At 54.1% G+C, this 16719-nt stretch overlaps 2 protein-coding genes across 3 annotated transcripts; one reads left to right on the top strand and one right to left on the bottom strand.

The window, feature by feature from the left end:
* Nucleotides 1–56: 56 nt before the first annotated feature.
* PTRH1 (peptidyl-tRNA hydrolase 1 homolog) lies at nt 57–1827 on the top strand. Of its 2 annotated transcripts, none has more exons than XM_045082445.1 (5): nt 57–212; nt 562–781; nt 1048–1147; nt 1325–1370; nt 1475–1827. In XM_045082445.1, the coding sequence occupies exons 1-5, from the start codon at nt 153–155 to the stop codon at nt 1679–1681; spliced, it is 633 nt and encodes a 210-aa protein (XP_044938380.1). In that variant the 5' UTR covers nt 57–152; the 3' UTR covers nt 1682–1827. The 2 variants fall into 2 exon arrangements, with proteins under 2 accessions (XP_044938380.1, XP_044938381.1); XM_045082446.1 differs by having other exon boundaries at nt 1449–1591.
* Nucleotides 1730–7949, bottom strand: CFAP157 (cilia and flagella associated protein 157). The gene is made up of 9 exons (XM_045082443.1): nt 7439–7949; nt 5539–5810; nt 4700–4853; nt 4000–4267; nt 3484–3614; nt 3103–3253; nt 2567–2733; nt 2226–2412; nt 1730–1924 (listed from the first exon to the last, which is right to left on the bottom strand). Exons 1-9 carry the CDS (start codon nt 7609–7611, stop codon nt 1853–1855), a joined length of 1575 nt encoding a protein of 524 aa, XP_044938378.1. The 5' UTR covers nt 7612–7949; the 3' UTR covers nt 1730–1852.
* Between the last annotated feature and the right edge of the window lie 8770 nt (nt 7950–16719).

The following is a 16719-nucleotide window of genomic DNA, read 5'->3' as shown; positions in this document are numbered from 1 at the left end:
GCCCGAGGCTCGCCCGGGATTGGGCGCTGGGGACAGTTGGCCACCGCGATTGGTCGAGGGCTGAGGACGTCAGGGGGCGGGGCCGAGGACGTGAATAAGGGTAGCATGCCGGCTCTCGGCGCGGAAGAGCGACGCTGGGGCTGAGGCGGGCCATGAGGCGGTCCTTGAGCCTGGGCGTTTTGGAACCCCGGCCCCCGGGGAAGCGGTGGCTGGTGAGTGGCGTGCGGGGCGGCGGCGTAGGGGCTCCTGGGCCCTAACTAGCTCCTGTTCTGCCATTGTCTCCAGACAACATTCCCTAAATTCCTTGTCTCGATTTTCTTATCTGGAAAATGGGTCCAGTATTCTGACGGGCCCTAAACTCCCGGGAACACTGCCCTGACCGCTCTCTGGCGGGGCCCTCCGACTTCCGGAGTCTCCGGGGGTTCTGGGCCCCCTTCGCGCCCCTTTCCCACTCTACCCTCCCCTCCCATTTTCCTTTCTCTGGTTTGGGTTCTAGGGGGCGCTGTGAGGCGGAGGGTGGTGGGAGAGGTCGGGCCTCAGTTTGCCGGGTGCCGCCCGCAGGTGGCCGGCCTGGGGAACCCTGGACTGCCCCGCACGCGGCACAGCGTGGGCTTGGCGGTGCTGGGGCAGCTGGCGCAGCGGCTGGGAGTGGCGGACGGCTGGGCGCGCGACCGGCACTGCGCCGCCGACCTCGCCCTGGCCTCGCTCGGGGATGCCCAGCTCGTCCTGCTTCGGCCGCGGCGCCTCATGAACCTCAACGGGCGCAGCGTGGCCCGGGCGGGTGAGTTGAGGGCATCCGAGGCGGCCGGCCGGGGTGAGGTGGGGCGCAGAGGCCAGAGGAGGGGTTCTGGGCGGCGGCGGATCTGTTCCCCTCCCGGTGCCTGTTGAGCTTCAGCTGCTGCATGTGGCTTGGGGTACTTGTGGGACTCTCAGGTGCTTTATATGTGAACTGGGGTTAACTGCGGTCCCGCCGCGTGAGAGCTGTGAATCGGGACCACCCCTGTGGGCTGATGGACGGTAACCAGGGCCCCTGTTGTCTGCGCGCAGCCGAGCTGTTTGGGCTGACTGCTGAGGAGGTGTACCTGGTGCACGATGAACTGGACAAGCCCCTGGGGAAACTGGCTCTGAAGCTTGGGGGAAGCTCCAGGTGAGGCCTCAGCAGGTCAGAGTGGGCTGGGGGGAGCCCGCCAGTTGCAAGTGGGGTACCAGTGCCAATCCCCGTCTTGACAGGGAATAGGGGTGCTCAGACCCCAGCCAGGGCTGGGAGGGGTGAAGGTTGCTGATCCAGGGAAGCACTAATTGCCCCTTCTATATCCCTTTGAAGGGGCCACAACGGAGTCCGTTCCTGCATTGCCTGTCTCAACTCCAGTGTGAGTCCACCCCTCTGTCCTCTGTCCTGCACTGGGTCTGGTGGGCCAGCATGGGGCCACCGACTCTTCTTATCAAAGCTCTCTGGACCCCTCTGACCCCACAGGCAATGCCGAGGCTGCGGGTGGGCATCGGGCGCCCGTCACACCCTGACATGGTGCAGGCCCACGTGCTGGGCTGTTTCTCCGCCGCTGAACAGGAGCTGCTGCCTCCATTGCTGGAGCGAGCTGCCGACCTGCTCCTGGACCACATCCGTGAGCGAAGCCAGGGCCCCCCGCCAGGCTTTGCCATCACTGGACACGAGCCTGCCTGACCACCGCGCCCACACCCCCAAGCACGTTCACAGAGGTGCCATGCCAACTTTGTGGTATTCACTTTTTATAGAACTCTTCTCTGGGCTGCCCCAGGTTGCCTGTTAATTAAAGAGGAGACTGTGGCCACAGTGGCCCACTTCTGGAATAGGGGTTGGTCATCTCTCTGTGTCTTACTTAGAAAGTAGAGAAACTTCGGGAAGACTAAACTTTTTGAACCTTTTTGGAGAACCAGAGGTGTGGATCTGTAAGATGAAAGATGTGGCTTGAAGCTGAGGCCTCCTCAGGCGGGTCCCACCCTTCGCCTGCCAGTGGAGGAGGCGCCAACAGGGTCCAGCAAGCCCCCTTCCCAGGCGATGTGTGGGCATGCTTTAGCCCACTGCAGCCTTGCCCCACTTTTCTTTGGCCCATTTTACAGATGGGGAAATGAAGGCCTAGAGAGCTAGGCACAGCCCCCAGGCCATACAATGGCACTGTGGCAGAGCTATGAATCTGTACCTCGGGCTGGCTGCTATCTTGCCACCTCTGGGGCCCCGGCACTCTTACCTCAGGGCAGCTATGCACCTGGAAGGTTCCCACACGGGTGGTGTGTGAGAGCAGCCTGAGGTCTTCAGGGTTGGGTGGGATGTGGGCCCGTCGTGGCACCAGGCCCAGGTCCCCCGGCTGGTAGGGTGTGATGCTGGATAGCTGCCAAGGCAGAGACCCCATCTTGGGTGGCTGGGTGCTAGGTTGGCTGTGGAAAGGGGACTGGCATCACCACCTCTATTTCATATGAGGTTCAGAAAGGCTTTGGGGAGCCAGGTTTCTGGTGGCCCAGGGTCAGCTGAGAAGAGCCCTTGGAAAGGTTCCCACGGCTGCCTCCTCTGAAGTCATTCAGGGTCACTCACCTCTCCTTGGGTGGGCCATGGGGCTTGCTCTCCCGGCGGGGACACACAGCCAGCTGGGGACTTAGGACCATGGCCGAGCTGAGCATGGTCAGCAGCTGCTGCAGCATCTCCTTGCACTGTAGCTGGAACACTACATCAAAGTCGCCGTCCTCCTCGTCAGGTTGCATCTGCCAGTGGGCGTGGGCCCATGGGGATCAGGCCCAGAGTGGCCCCAACACCCACCTCTGGAAAACTCCAGCCCCGGTGCCTGTTTTCTCCAAGTGTACCATGGCTGTGGTGGGATACCCATTCTCCAGATGGGAAGCTTGAAGCACGAGGCTTTCCAGGGCCTCAGAGAGAGACTCCAGCAACTTTGAGACCTTCAGGAGGTCTTTGGAATACAGGATCAGGAAAGGATAAACTTGCCTCGAGTCTCTCCGGGAAAGGTGGGGCTTCTGGCCCTGGCCTGGCCATCTCCCGGTGTCCCCATTATCTCCAAGCAGTGTCTGGCATTGGCCCACTCCCTCCGCCCCTGACTTTTACCCACTTCCTTTCACCTGTAGAATGTCCTGTAGGAAGAAGGTGGCATGGGCCAGGGCTGTCTCCAGACTTGCCCGAACCTTCTGCTCTTCAGTCAGCTCCTGCTGTAGCTGTTGTGCCTTAGTCTGCTGCCTCTCTAGCTGCAAGTTGAGCTGGTCTCTCTGACTCCTGGACCCAGGACCGGGGACAAGTCAGCCCCTTCCCTGTGCTGGGCAGTTTCTCTCTAGCCCACAGGGGCCCCTCCTCCAGCCCCAGCCTTAGCCTCAGGACCCCTCGAGAAAGGGGAAGCCACTGGCCTGTGTCATGTCATGTGCCCCAAAAGGGATGGGCTCAAGTTCCACGTCCTTCCTCCCCCACCGCATCCTTGCTCCCACTACTCGCCCCTCTCTGGGCCCCACCTCAGGGCCTGGTTGTCCTGCTGCAGTTGCCTGAGGCTCTGCTCCAGTTGGCTCAGCTGGAGGCGAAGCTGCTCGGCTTCTGCCATGCTCTGCTGCTGCTCGAGGCACTTCTCAGTCAGCATGAGGATGATCTGCAGGTGCGGGCAGGTGGCCATACCCTGGGCCCACCGCGGGCCCTTGGCTAGCCCCACTCCCCCGGCTCTGGACTCAACCAGAGCTCACCCCGTTGTACAGAGAAGCCAGCCATGGTCCTCGGGGCCCAGCACCATGTCTGGTGAAAGCCCCCGCCTACCCAGGGGTGGGTTCCACTTCAGTGAGTTACGGGGGCTTTAGACCAAATAAAGAAAAACCAGAGGTGTGCCCAGGGGCCCCCACAAAGGACCCTGTCTCCTCACTGCTGCCTCCCTCATGACTTGGCTCTGACCCTGCCACACTGTTTGCCCTGAAGCAGCACCCCTAGGGTTCCCTCCTACTTTATGTGCCAAATGCCCTGTGATGAGGGCTTGGCAGGCACACCTTATGGTGGCCTCTACTATGCCTGGCCATGGCCTTCTGGGTGTTCTCCAACAGATCCAGCTGTTCGCACAGCTTGTCCTGGGTGCCCTTGAGCTGCTCATTCTCCTGCAGCAGCTGCATGCCTTGCCGGGATATCTTGGACAGCTGCAGGGTGACCGTGTTGTTCTCCATGATGGCTCGCTTTGTCGTGTCCCACATCTGGTTAGTGGCCACCTTGCGGAACTCCGTGGCCACCAAGTTCACGCGCTGGATGATCTCCTTCCTCAGTCTAGGCAGTATGGATAGGAAGGAGGGGACATCAGGCAGAGTGGGCACAGGCACCGCCCTCCCAGGTGGGGTTCCCCAGAGTTTTTAGGGCCACCACTATGCTCTGTTTCCCAGGAGGAATGGGGCTCCAGGCAGGAGGCTTTTCACTGTAGACCCTTTCTACCCCCTGGCGTTTTGAAACCATATTGATTATTATTATTACCTATTAAGCAAATATAATTTAAGTCACAGAAAGTGCCAAAAGGAAGTCTTAAGGATTCGGTAATGCCAGTGTAAGGACTAGAGCTGGGAGCTTATCTATTTTCTCCTGCCCTCTATAAATCACCAGCCAGGCTGGGGAGTCCTTGCACCCTGAGCTAGTGCAATTTGAAGCGGAGGCTGTCGGAGGGCTAAGGACTGAACTGTGCTTCGCCCCAGCACCCAAACTGCCCACCTGTCCTTGTCCAGCACAGACTTCTTCTCTAGGTTGTACACGTAATCCTTGTAGTCACACTCCTGCTTCCGTAGCTGGTCCTCCAGGGTCGCGAACTTTTCTGTGAGTTCCTCTTTCTGCAGCCGGAACTCTTCCAGAGCTGCCAGCTTCCCCCCTGCCCCACCGCAGGGCACATGCCAGTGAGGGACCACCTCGGGAGGGCGGGGCCCTGGCAGGGCAGCGATGGCTGCCTCCACATCCACTTGCCTTCCCTATGCTTCCCAATCCAGTGGGGCTGGACCCCTGTCCCTACAACATGCCATGCCCAGTCCTACCCATGTACATGGTCTTCATCTGGAATGCCCCCCTCTTCTCTGCCACTAATCTTATGAAATCTCATTTAGTTTCCACCTCCTTGGAAAGGACTCCCTTGACTTCTGTTTTCTGGAAAGTGACAGCGACTACAGCCACTGAACTTGAACACCTTCTCTGGGCTAGGCACTAATGCTGTCCTTAATCCTCAAAACAATGCTTGCCAGCTAGGTGACCTTGGGCAAGACACTAAACTTCTTGAGGTTCTTCCTCACCTACAAACTGGGTGGTAGTATTTCCTGTCTTGGGCAATGATTGGGACAATTAGATTAGATAATGTGTGGGAAGAAGCAGCACATAGCTGCTGTTACTCAAGATAGATGGATTATACCCATTTCCCAGATGAGAAAACTGAAGGTCAAAGAGAAGTGTTGCCCAAGGCCACAAAGTCAATGGCAGAGCTGGGATTAGAGCCCCAAGGGCAAGAGCATTGGGTTCCCTCCCCTGTGGTGTGGGCTTCCAGACTCTCCTGCCAGTACCCCTCTCACCAAGGATGATGTTCTCTGTGGTGAGCTGGTCCTTGGTCTCCTGGAACTCATGGCGCACCTGGGCTAGCTGTGCCTCAAAGGCGTCCTTCTCCATCTCCTTGGCCAGCTGCAGGCTCTGGAGCTGCTCATTGAGGTCAGTGATCTCATCCACGCGCTGGTTGAGTGTGCGCTTGAGGAAGGCCACGATCTCCTTCTTGTTGTTGGCCAACTGCTCAAACTCCTGGCGGAACAGCTTCTCCTGAACGGCCAGCTCATCCCACTTCCGCTGGTACCTGGCGTGGGGCGGGGCAGAGATCCAGGAAACTGGGCAAGCTGTCTTCCCTACCCTCATTCGCCGAGTGAACCCTGGTGAGTCTCCTCAGTAGAGCCTTCGTGGACCTGAGCCACATTCGTGACCCTCTTTTTGGTGCCCTCCTGTAAGTGGGCCCTTGTTCTGGTGGGCAGTCAAGACCTGAGGTTGTATCTGTCTTCACTTGGCAGACCCCTGACCTCCTTCGCCTCTATTCTTGGGGCCTGACAGCAGGGTCGGCAAAGAGTAAGCACCTAATAACTGTCTTCCAAATGCATTATTCCCAACCACATTCCATCTGGTGTCTCAGCTTGAGGGAAACTTGTGAATTTTTAAGAGTATCATAAAATTGATTTACTGGTTTCCAATGGTATAATTTGTAGAAGTTCTTTGGAAAGATGTTTTACTTCATTATTTACTCAACCAACATCTTTCGAAGGGCTACTGCATACAGGGCATCGGGCGGTACAGAAGCAGCTTGGTGGGGGGAGGTCAGAAGGGCCAGGGGTCCCATCCCGGCACCTCCTTCGGGGAGTGACTTCCTTCCCTGAGTCTCAGTCCCTCCACCTGTAGAATGGGGATGATGTCAGGACCTCTCATGGAACTGTTTCAAGGACACGGTAAGCACCAGCACAGGACCCACCTGGCGCATATGAAGGGCTCAGCATTCGCTGTGCCTGCAGCATCACCTGGGGAAAAACTGCCGCCTAGTGGTCACTAAAAGGGTTTGTCTTTTAAGGGTCACCCTGAAAGCTGGCTGGTCAATCAGAACTTGGAGGAAACTAGTTTTATTTATTTATTTATTTATTTTAAATTTTTTATTTATTTATCAGAGAGAGAGAGAGGGGGAGAGAGCAAGCACAGGAAGACAGAATGGCAGGCAGAGGCAGAGGGAGAAGCAGGCTCCCTGCTGAGCAAGGAGCCCGATGTGGGACTCGATCCCAGGACGCTGGGATCATGACCCGAGCCGAAGGCAGCTGCTTAACCAACTGAGCCACCCAGGCGTCCCGGAAACTAGTTTTAAAATGAGAAAAATGGGCAAGTGTGCATGTCTCAGAAATTAGAGACCCCTCCCACACACACTACCATCTATGTCACACAGTCAGTCACGGGGAGACAACCCTCCTCATTTACATTAAGGGAGATGGGCCCAGCGTGGGCTCGGCAGGAGGGCAAGTCAGTGGGGCACGCAGCGCAGGGAATCCGCACAGGCATGGTGGGAGTGGGAGGGTTGGTGGAAGAAAGGACATAGGATCCACCCACCTGCCAGGGGGCTGCCATTTTCAGTTCATCCCACTGACTGAATGCTGTCCTTTTATAAAACACACTCCCGCAGGGCAGGAGTGAGGCGGGGGGCGGGGGGTGCTACTTGCCTGGGGTAGGGTTGCCAGTCAGCATTAGGACCCCAGGACTCCCGGGAGCTGAGATAGGGTGGGGCCAAATTATGAAGCCTCTTAATGTTACTTATGAGAAAACATGCTGGGGGGTGAGGGTAGGGTCTAGATACCCCATAGGAAGCCAAACATGGGCCCCTGAGTGAGCATGCCCCTTGGTCAGCTCTGAGCAGGGCTTCTAACCCAGCAGGACCAGGCTCCCTGACCCTCTACCCACCGGGCCAGCCTGTCCTCCAGGTCCCGGATCTGGATATGGTAGAATTCTCGGTTCTCCTCGCCTAAAGTCATTTCCATGGGCTTGTTGGCTATGCTGGCATCCTTCTTGCCACCTTTCTTCTTCTTGACCTCGGGCTCCTTGGCCCCCTTGGTTATCTTCTTTTTGGGAGCCATGGCTGGTGGCAATCACTGCCCCAGGGCCCCTTTAAGAAGCCAGGTGGTTGCTAAGGAAGTTGGTCACATACATAGCAACAAACTGAGGGAGTGAGGCAGAGCTTAAAGGGACCCTGCCCTCTTCCTGGCCAGACTGGGCACTAGCAACTAGCCTTTGCCTCCAAGGCCAACCACCACAGAGGCCCTAGGCCGCGGTGTCCCAGGCCATGGCATCTCAAAGATCAGGATGCTAGGCTCTTGGGGCACTTCTTGGGGCTCTGGGGCCACCTCACCTTCCCCCAGGTGGAAATGTCCTAGTGGGTGAGCCCTAGAAACCACCACCCTGCCAGTCAGAGAAAGGGGACTTTCGCAGAACTAGAAGCCAGGTCCCAGGCCAATGAGCTTCTCCCCTGAGCCCTCTGAGACCAGCTCATTAATTTTTTGATGATCTAGCTACACAGCAAATCATTTTCTCACTTCACCCAAAGCATGGTGGGGAGGCAGTACGCTAAGAGGTGCTCTATATTAGAGGCTTCTAAGCTGGAGTCCCAGGACATTCCTGTCCAGAGACTGGCTCCATTTCCCACAAGGCTTCATAGAAGTGCTTCATCTTCCCCATGCTGACCCAGGCAAACAAAGGCCCACTATAGGCTTTGGCCTGGGGTGGCAGCATTCTGGGGCAGCGGGATAGGTGGTAGGTGTCCAGCTGTCAGATGCGCTGACTTGCAACAGAGCCCCACCTAGGCACCAGCCCCACCACCCTCCATCTCCCAGCCCTTGCCCCAGCCAGCTATGCCTGTATGCCTGCTGTCCACCCAGTGCCTAGAAGAGCCCAGGCACTCCCTGGGGCAGTGGCCACGTGCTTTTCATCCCTGTTGTCCTAGAGCTCAGCACTTAGCAAGAGATGGCTGCAGCTCTATCCTGAAAGCCTGTTGGCTGGACAAGGGGAAGCTGAGTATCACTTCCACATTGAGGTGGTGAACAGTGGGATCCTTGCAATGGATGCAGGGGAACAGGGACAGGCCAGGAGCACAGGCAGTGGGTGTTTGTTCTTGACAGTGAGGCAGGTTGAAGCAGTGGTTGGTAAAGAGTGGGCTCAAGTTTAGTCAGTTTCTTCTATCCACTGTGACCTTGGGCCAGCAGCCTGACCTCTCTGAGCTGTAAAATGGGGAGACCAGGCTGTGGACTGAGGGTGACCTTGTATGTAAAGTGCACAGTGCAGGGATATGGTCCGGAGGTGCAGTAAGTGCTTAGTAAGTGGCAGTCAATGTCACCATTAGCAGACCAGAAAGGTGAGGCTCCAGCCCGTTCTGGGTTAGGCAGCCTCTGGGATTTCCAACATCCTGATACCCTCAACCTGTGGCGGCCTGTTTTACCTAGGGTATCTGTTTCCTGCAGCCTGAGGCAGCTCTGGGAGGGTAGAAACAGGACTGGCAGAAGGGAGAGGCCCTCACAGTTGCCCACAGGCACCTTTGCACAGACAATCGTGCGGGGGGGGGGGCTGCCTTCCTGGAACTGCAGACAGGGGGACACTAAGGCTCCAGAGAGAGGCTCCTGGCCTAGTGCCTGAGACTCAGGGCCCGCATAGGGCTGCCCCTCCAGCCCAGTGCCATGCCCCCTCATCCCGCTGGATGCTGCTCCCTCCCCAACCTCCTGTGGGGGCAGGAGCCTAGCCCAGGCTAAGGATCACCACGGTGTCCCCCAGCTGCCCTTCTCCCTCCTCGTGCCTGTGTTTCTACCTTATTTTACCTGGGGCCCATTTCAGGGGGGAGCTCTGAATCCCCAACCTCATGGGAGAGCGTGGCCAGCAGCCCCTCAGCCTGCTCGGAGCCCACTAAAGACTCAGCTCTGGGACCTGTGCTTCTGCCTTCGTTAGCACCTGGGGGGCAGCGCCAGCTTATGAATGCAGCTGCCGTCCTGCAGCAGAGGTGACCCACTGGGGGTGGGGGCGAGATAACTGCAGGTCAGAGGATATCCCTTTCTGAGGTTTGTTTGAAGATGCTCTCCAAAGCTTTCTATTCTGGGGCCACGGGCCATCACCTTCCCTAGGGGCACCTTTTCCGGGCCGTTCCATGAACCGCCTTCTGTGTCCTGCTTTGCAGACAGGTAGTGGTGAGCCTGGAGCTGCCAGACCACAAAGTCCAGTGGCTAGGAGTTGTGATGGCGCACACAACCCAGCAGACTGCAGCCTTGGCCCAGGGCAGAGGCCCTGGGGTTGGGGCCCTGCCACCTCTGGGAGACTCTGGAAGGCAGGAAGCCTAGGCCCAAGGGAGACAGGGAGGCTAGGCATCAATCAACATGTCTGAAGCCTTGCCCACTCCTTTGGAGCACATGGCATGACAGATCCATTCATTCTGGGTGTATGTGTGAGAGACATGTACTACTGACATGTACTACTACCCCTCACTAGTGTGAGGACATGAGGACCCAGACTGTCTTGTTTGTGGCTGCGTCCCCGGAACCCAGGAGGAAAGTGAGCACACAGTAAAATTCTACGGACTGACTAAGGCTGCATGGGGAGGAAATTCTGGAAAGGAACTCAATGGACCCTCTCCCCAGCAAAACAACAGTTTAATTCATGGAGATTATTTTAACATATTTTTTATTGTTTTATTTTCTTTTATTTTAAAGATTATATATTATTAGAGAGAGAGAGCATGAGCAGTGGGGAGGAAAGGGAGAAGGAGAAGCAGATTTCTCTGCTGAGCAGGGAGCCCAACTCACCTGGGGGCTCAGTCCTAGGACCCTGGGCTCATGACCTGAGCTGAAGGCAGATGTTTACCTGACTGAGCCAGCCAGGTACCCCACAATTATAATTTTTAAAAAAATCATTTGGGATGCCTGCGTAGCTCAGTCAATTAAGCGTCTGCCTTCAGCTCAGATAGTGATCCCAGGCTCCTGGGATCCAGCCCTGCATTGGGCTCCCTGCCCGGCGGGAAGCCTGCTTCTCCCTCTTCCATTCCCCCTGCTTGTCTTCCCTCTCTCACCGTGTCTCTCTCTGTCAAATTAATAAATAAAATATTAAAAAAAAAAAAAGGAAAAGAATCATTTAAAGTGTCTGTTAATGGTTTTAAAGGCATACAGTAAATGGAGAAGCATTCATTCAGGACAATCTACCAAACCCCTGCAAGGACGAGTGTGGTATCTGAGCAGTAACCCACCCCCTTATCAGCTGAGGCTTAATAAAAAATATACATTTGATCTTTGCCCCTGGTTTTTGGCAGAGGAACATCCTAGATGAGAAGAGTATCTTTTGTTATTCATAACAAGCCTCTGGTGCTGTGCCTGAGTTTATGCTAATGCGGGTACTGTGGGTGGGAGACAGCTTCAGGATGGGGACTGGTCACTAGAAAGACCAAGCACATAATTAGAGGGTTAGAACTTTCTGTAGACCCCAACCCCTGCCGCCCAACCTATAGGGAGGAATAGAGGGGCTTGATACCGAGTTCAGTCACCAGCAGTCAATGATTTAATCAACTCTGCCCATGTAATGTAATATCCGTAAAAATGCTTAAACAATAGTGTTTGAGGATTCTGGGAGGGTGGTGTGCCTGGAGGAGGCAGGGGCATTCTGGGCCACCACCAGTCACCACCCCCATCCCTTGCCTTGTGCATCTCTTCCATTTGGCTGCTCCTGAGTTGTATCCTTTATAATAAAACAGTAAGTAGAGTGCTTTTCTGAGTTCTCTAAGTTGTTCTATGAATTACCAAGCCGGAGGAGGTACCGAACTCTCGAATTTGGAGTCAGCTGGGCAGAAGTATGGGTAGCCCGGGTCCCCCACTAGTGGCTAACCTCTGAAGTGGGGGCAGTTTTGTGGCACTGAGCCCTTGAACCTATGGGGTCTGCACTGAGTACTGTTAGAAATGAACCATTGGAGACCCAGACTTGGAGAGATGGTATAGAAAAGTGCCATGTAATTGGTGTCAAAAGAAAACATGACCACTCCCCATCCCCATGCCCAGTTCTGGGTTATAAATGTTTAAGCTGGGGTGCACTGTTCTGAGCAGGTGTGTTCAAGAAGGAGGGGGCTTCCTTACCCTCCAGGCTCTAGTCTGGGGTCACAGCTTCATCCTGGGAGGGGCAGGCTGCTGGCCTTCCTCAGCAGGCAAGACAGCTCCCCCTCCAGTCCTGTGTTGCAGAATCTCGGCTCCAATCAGGTACAGCAGAGAGGACTTCCCACACGAGCCCACTGGCAAGGTCGAAGCTCTAGTCCGGGAGGCGACCGGATGAGAATCCTTGGACCTTGACGGCCCGCACCTCACGTAGCTCATAGGGTCGGGGTTCCACACCACTGGGGGCAGGCTCAGACCAGGGCCTGCCGCCCCGTAGTGCTCACTTGCAGAGCCCTATCAGTCCGGGAAAAGTAGGTCTGCCTCCCAGCTCGGGGACAGGGCTTCATGGGTTCTGCTCTGGGGAAAGACAGGTTATACAGAGAAAGAGCTCCACGGTTCTGCCTGAGGGAGCTGACTTCATTTGGATCAGAGCTTGGAAAACTCCATGTGTAAGGGTGTTGTCAAAACCAATGGAGAGCTTGGTAGAGAGCAATTAAGAGGAGTGGCTGAAGCCAAGAACCATTTGTTGAGCTCCTGGTTCTTCTGGATAGGCCAGGCCCGTCTGACCGTGGCTGGGCCCATCCTGTGTCTCTCAACCAGCTGGTCACTCGTGTGCCTGCTGTGGCTAGCTGTGGGCGGGGGCAATGAGGAGACTGCCTCCCACCACCAAGCCGACTGGCCCAGCTGGCTAATCCGGCAGCCACAGAGTCAGAAGGGTGTAAGAATAGGAGTGGCGGGACCTGCTGAGGTCTAGGGTTGGTGAGTGCAAGCCCATTCCTGCCACATTCCAGCGGTCAGAGCAGGTCACAGGCAGCCCAGAGGAAAGGCAAGGAGACACAGAGCATGGTGGTCACTTTCACAATCGACCCCGGAGCTTTCAGCTCTGGAAGGAGTTTCTTCAAGTTTTGTTCTGGGATTTGATGTAATTTTAAAATATGGCTTAGCAAAAGCTTGCTATGTTGGCTCCGGAGTGATGGGCCACCCAGATCCTTAAGATAAACCATTTGAACAAGCTCCTTGCTACCAGAGAAATGGCTTACTCAGTGCTGTGAAGAGAAGTTTTCAGCCTTGGGTCCCTCACACTTCCATGTGGAAATGTAGTCTCAGGGCCTCCTCCGGCATGCTGAAGAACCTCCAGCACCCAGGGCTTGAACTTGACTGCGGCCACACAGGTTCTGATCCTTCCAGCGCTGCATGAAGGTCAGGAGGCACTGCCCACTGGGGGCACAGGCGACGAGCCGGGCACTCATGGAGCTGGGCTGTCCTCACCGCTCGGAAACGGGGGCTCTTTCAACTCTGGCCCCAGGGGCCCTCGACTCACAAAGAAAGCACCAACCAACCAGAAAACTACTTCTGAGCATGGGAGTGTCTTAGCCCATGTGGGCTGCTGTAACAAAATGGCAGCAGACCGAGTGGCTTAAAACAGCAGAAAGTTCTTTCTCAGAGTTCTGAAGGCTGGAAGTCTGAGGTCAGGGCCAGCAGAGTCAGGCAAGTGCCCTCTTCCTGTTGCAGACCTACTACTGTTGTGTCCACAAATCAGAAGGGGCTGGGAGCTCTGTGAGGTCTCCTTTATGAAGAGAACATCTGATCCCATTCATGAGGGTAGAACCTCCGGAAGGCCTTAATCACCTTCCAAAGGCCCCACCTCAAACCGTTACCTTGAGCTTTAGGTTGTTAGCCTGTGAGTTTGGCGGGGCGGGGCTGGGGGGGGGGGACGGGACGACACAAACATTCAATCCTTAGTGGATTTTTTAAAAATTTCTTTTTTTTTTTTTTTTAAGATTTTATTTATTTATTTGACAGAGAGAAATCACAAGTAGATAGAGAGGCAGGCAGAGAGAGAGAGAGAGGGAAGCAGGCTCCCTGCTGAGAGCCCGATGCGGGACTCGATCCCAGGACTCTGAGATCATGACCTGAGCCGAAAGCAGCGGCCCAACCCACTGAGCCACCCAGGAGCCCCAAGGTGTCTCAATATTTATAACAAACTTCTTTCACCCACATTGGAGTTTATGTTAATGAGGGGACTTTTGGAAAGCACCTAAGGTTGGGGGCTGGTTTCCAGAGGAACCAACCTTGTGATTAGAGGGCTGGAACTTTCAGTCCCACCTCCTGACTGCTAGGGATAGGAGCAGGGGCTAGAGGCAGAATCAATTACCAATGGCCAATGATTTAATCCACTGTGCCTATGCAATAAAGTCTTCATTTAAAAAAAAAAAAAAAAAGACAAGGTTTAGAGAGCTCATGGGTTGACAAACTGGAAGCCATCCATGTGTCCCTGTGCTGGTCTGCAAACTCCTTTGGGACAGAAGCTCCTTTGTTTGGGACCTCCCCCTATGTATCTCTTCATCTGGCTATTGATTTATATCTTTTAATATCCTTTGTAATAAACCAGTAATCTAGTGAGTAAACTGGTTTCCTGAGGCTCTGATTTACATTTCCCTCATGATGTATGAAGTGGACCATCTTTCCATGTACTTATTGGCCGTTTGTATATTTCCTTTGGAGAAACATCTATTCAGGTCCTTTGCTAATTTTTGAGTCAGGTATTTTGTTGTTGAGTTGCAGGAGTTCTTTATATATTCTGGATATGAACTTATCAGATACATGATCTGTAAATTTTTTTCACCATCTGTGGGCTACCTCTTCACTCTGTTGATTGTGTCGTTTTATATCAGAAATTTTACATCTGGATGTGGTTCAAACTATTTTTGCTTTCGTTGCCTGTGCGTTTGGTGTCATCCGAGCATGGGATTTTAACGAAGAGAACGAGCCTTCTCTGAGACCTTTGCCTTTGCTGAGGGAGACCTCCTGCCAAGAGGGGACTCAAACCGTTCATCGCTGTTTGCTCCAATTGAAAAGGGAAGCATATGTGTTGACAACAGGTCCTCCAAATCATTTTTCTCTCTAAATGACTGTTTCCACCAGGCAAATTGCCATTTGCTCAAGGATGCTGGAGGTCAGCAGCAGCTGGTTTTTCACAAGCTTCTTGGCAACGTTGCATCCAATGCTACTTTTTACTCTAAGGAGTAGAACTCTGATCGCTGTCTCTGTGGTTTGGGTTTCTTCCCTACCTTTAGCGATGGAATTATTTGGTATCATTCTAGAATATACTCTTCTATGAGGAAGGAAAAGCTGCTTGGCTAACGGACGACATCTCGGTGCCTGGGTACTTGCTCTCTGACAGTGCTCCTTCCATAACAGGTAGTGCACGGGGAACCGGGGAGGGGTAGCTTGCTGTCCTGGGAAATCCAGCTTTTATTGTTTTGTGTCTTACTTCCACTCTTCTTTTTTTTGGTTGCGGTGTAAACTAATAATTCTTTTTTTTTTTAAGATTTATTTACTTATTTGAGAGAGAGCTTGTGCACATCTGCATGCAGGCTGGGGGGCCAGTGGGCGAGAGAGAGAATCTCAAGCAGGCTCCCTGCTGAGCGCAGAGCCCCATGCAGGCTCAATCCCAGGACCCTGAGATCATGACCTGAGCCAAAATCAAGAGTCGATGCTCAACTGAGCCATCCAGGCGCCCCTAAACTAATTCTTAGAGAGTTATTAGTTCCAGCCCATGCTGACTCATGTTCTGTATTCACACCAGAATCCTGTCATCTTTTTATACTGGTACTGTTTTCCTGATAGCAGAGAAACTGGGCTCTGGAGTCAGACAGCCATGTTTAAATCTAGGCTCTGTCATCTGCCATCTGGAGGCCTTGGCCAAATTCCTCTGTCTTTGTGTCTTTGCTTCCCCATCTGTCAGTAGGGATAACAATGACCTCTAACTCCTAGAATTGAGAAGAATCAGCAAGAGAGATACAAACACTCATGCCGGATACATAATACTTGCTCAACGTATATTAACTACAAGTAGAATTACTATCTCTCTATTTTTTAATTCAGTGAAGCACTTTGAAGCCATGGATTCATTTTGTGACTGGGGATCTAAGGAAACACCACAGTAACCATCCTTTGCCTCCTGGGTGGCCACTCTCCTGACTTCGGTGTATTTGTCATTCTCGTGCGTGCATTTGCACATTTGCAACACATGTTCCGTAAGCATGCTGTAGTGCTTTTTAGGAGGCTTTAACACCTTATATAAATGTATCATTCTGTGTGTATTCGTCTATAAAAGTCCCTTATCAGGATCACGTGGAATGAGACCCACAGCAGATTTGAGCCAGGCCTGCCTGAGGGTGAGGTCTATTCCCCTGGCCACTCTGCCATTCGGTATCCAAGGGAGGAATACCTGGTAGCGCATGGGGGCAGGTGAACTGGTCCCCGAGCCGGGTCTTGCCTCCTGGAAAGGCAGAGTGACCGGCTACAGCTCTTAGATCTGTCTTGGTCTAGGACTGCTCAGTTACTGAGTCAGCGCCATCTGCTTTGGCTTCCGAACCCCCAGTTCCTCCAAGAATATCTAACATCACTGGAGACTTTCTGGAGGGGCGGCTATGGGCTCCATCTGTGCTGTGTAACACGAAAGAACTGCCAGAGCATATAAAGGGCCCAGTCTCCGCTGCTGGCTGGTGGCGAGGGGGGTGGAAAGGAGGGAGGCATCAGAACTCTGGGTCAAAGCCTGTCAGAGACCATCAGGGAGAGACTAGCCAGCCACTAGCCTGGGCCTGGAGGGGATGGGCGGCCTGGAAGGAAGGAGCAAATGACATTTACTGCGCTTTAATGCAAATTCAGGTTAGAATGACTTAAAATTTAGGGGTACCTGGGTGGCTCCGTTGGTTAGGCGCCTGCCTTTGGCTCGGGTTGTGATCCTAGAGTCCAGGATTCGAGCCTGTGTTGGGCTCCCAGGGAGCCTGCCGCTTCTCACTCTCCCTGCTGCTACCCCTGCCTGTGCTTTCTCTCTCTGTCAAATAAATAAATAAAATCTTTAAAAAAAAGAACGATTTAGAATTTAAACATTATAATCTTGGATTTCATTTGAGGGTGCTTGGTTACTGGGTCAGTGACTACTGCTCTAAGATGGGGAGTGTCTGATGCCCCCCAAGCTGGAGTGTGTTTTGGGGGGGTTACTGCCTTGCTCTTGGCCTTGGCTTCCTCATCTGTGAAACTGAGAAGGGAGCCACCCAACAGAGGCAG

The sequence above is a fragment of the Mustela putorius genome, unplaced genomic scaffold (assembly GCF_011764305.1).
Source record: "Mustela putorius furo isolate JIRA1106 unplaced genomic scaffold, ASM1176430v1.1 tig00000596_pilon_pilon_pilon, whole genome shotgun sequence".
Taxonomy (NCBI): domain Eukaryota; kingdom Metazoa; phylum Chordata; class Mammalia; order Carnivora; family Mustelidae; genus Mustela; species Mustela putorius.
This window is presented reverse-complemented; position numbering and strand designations above follow the sequence as displayed.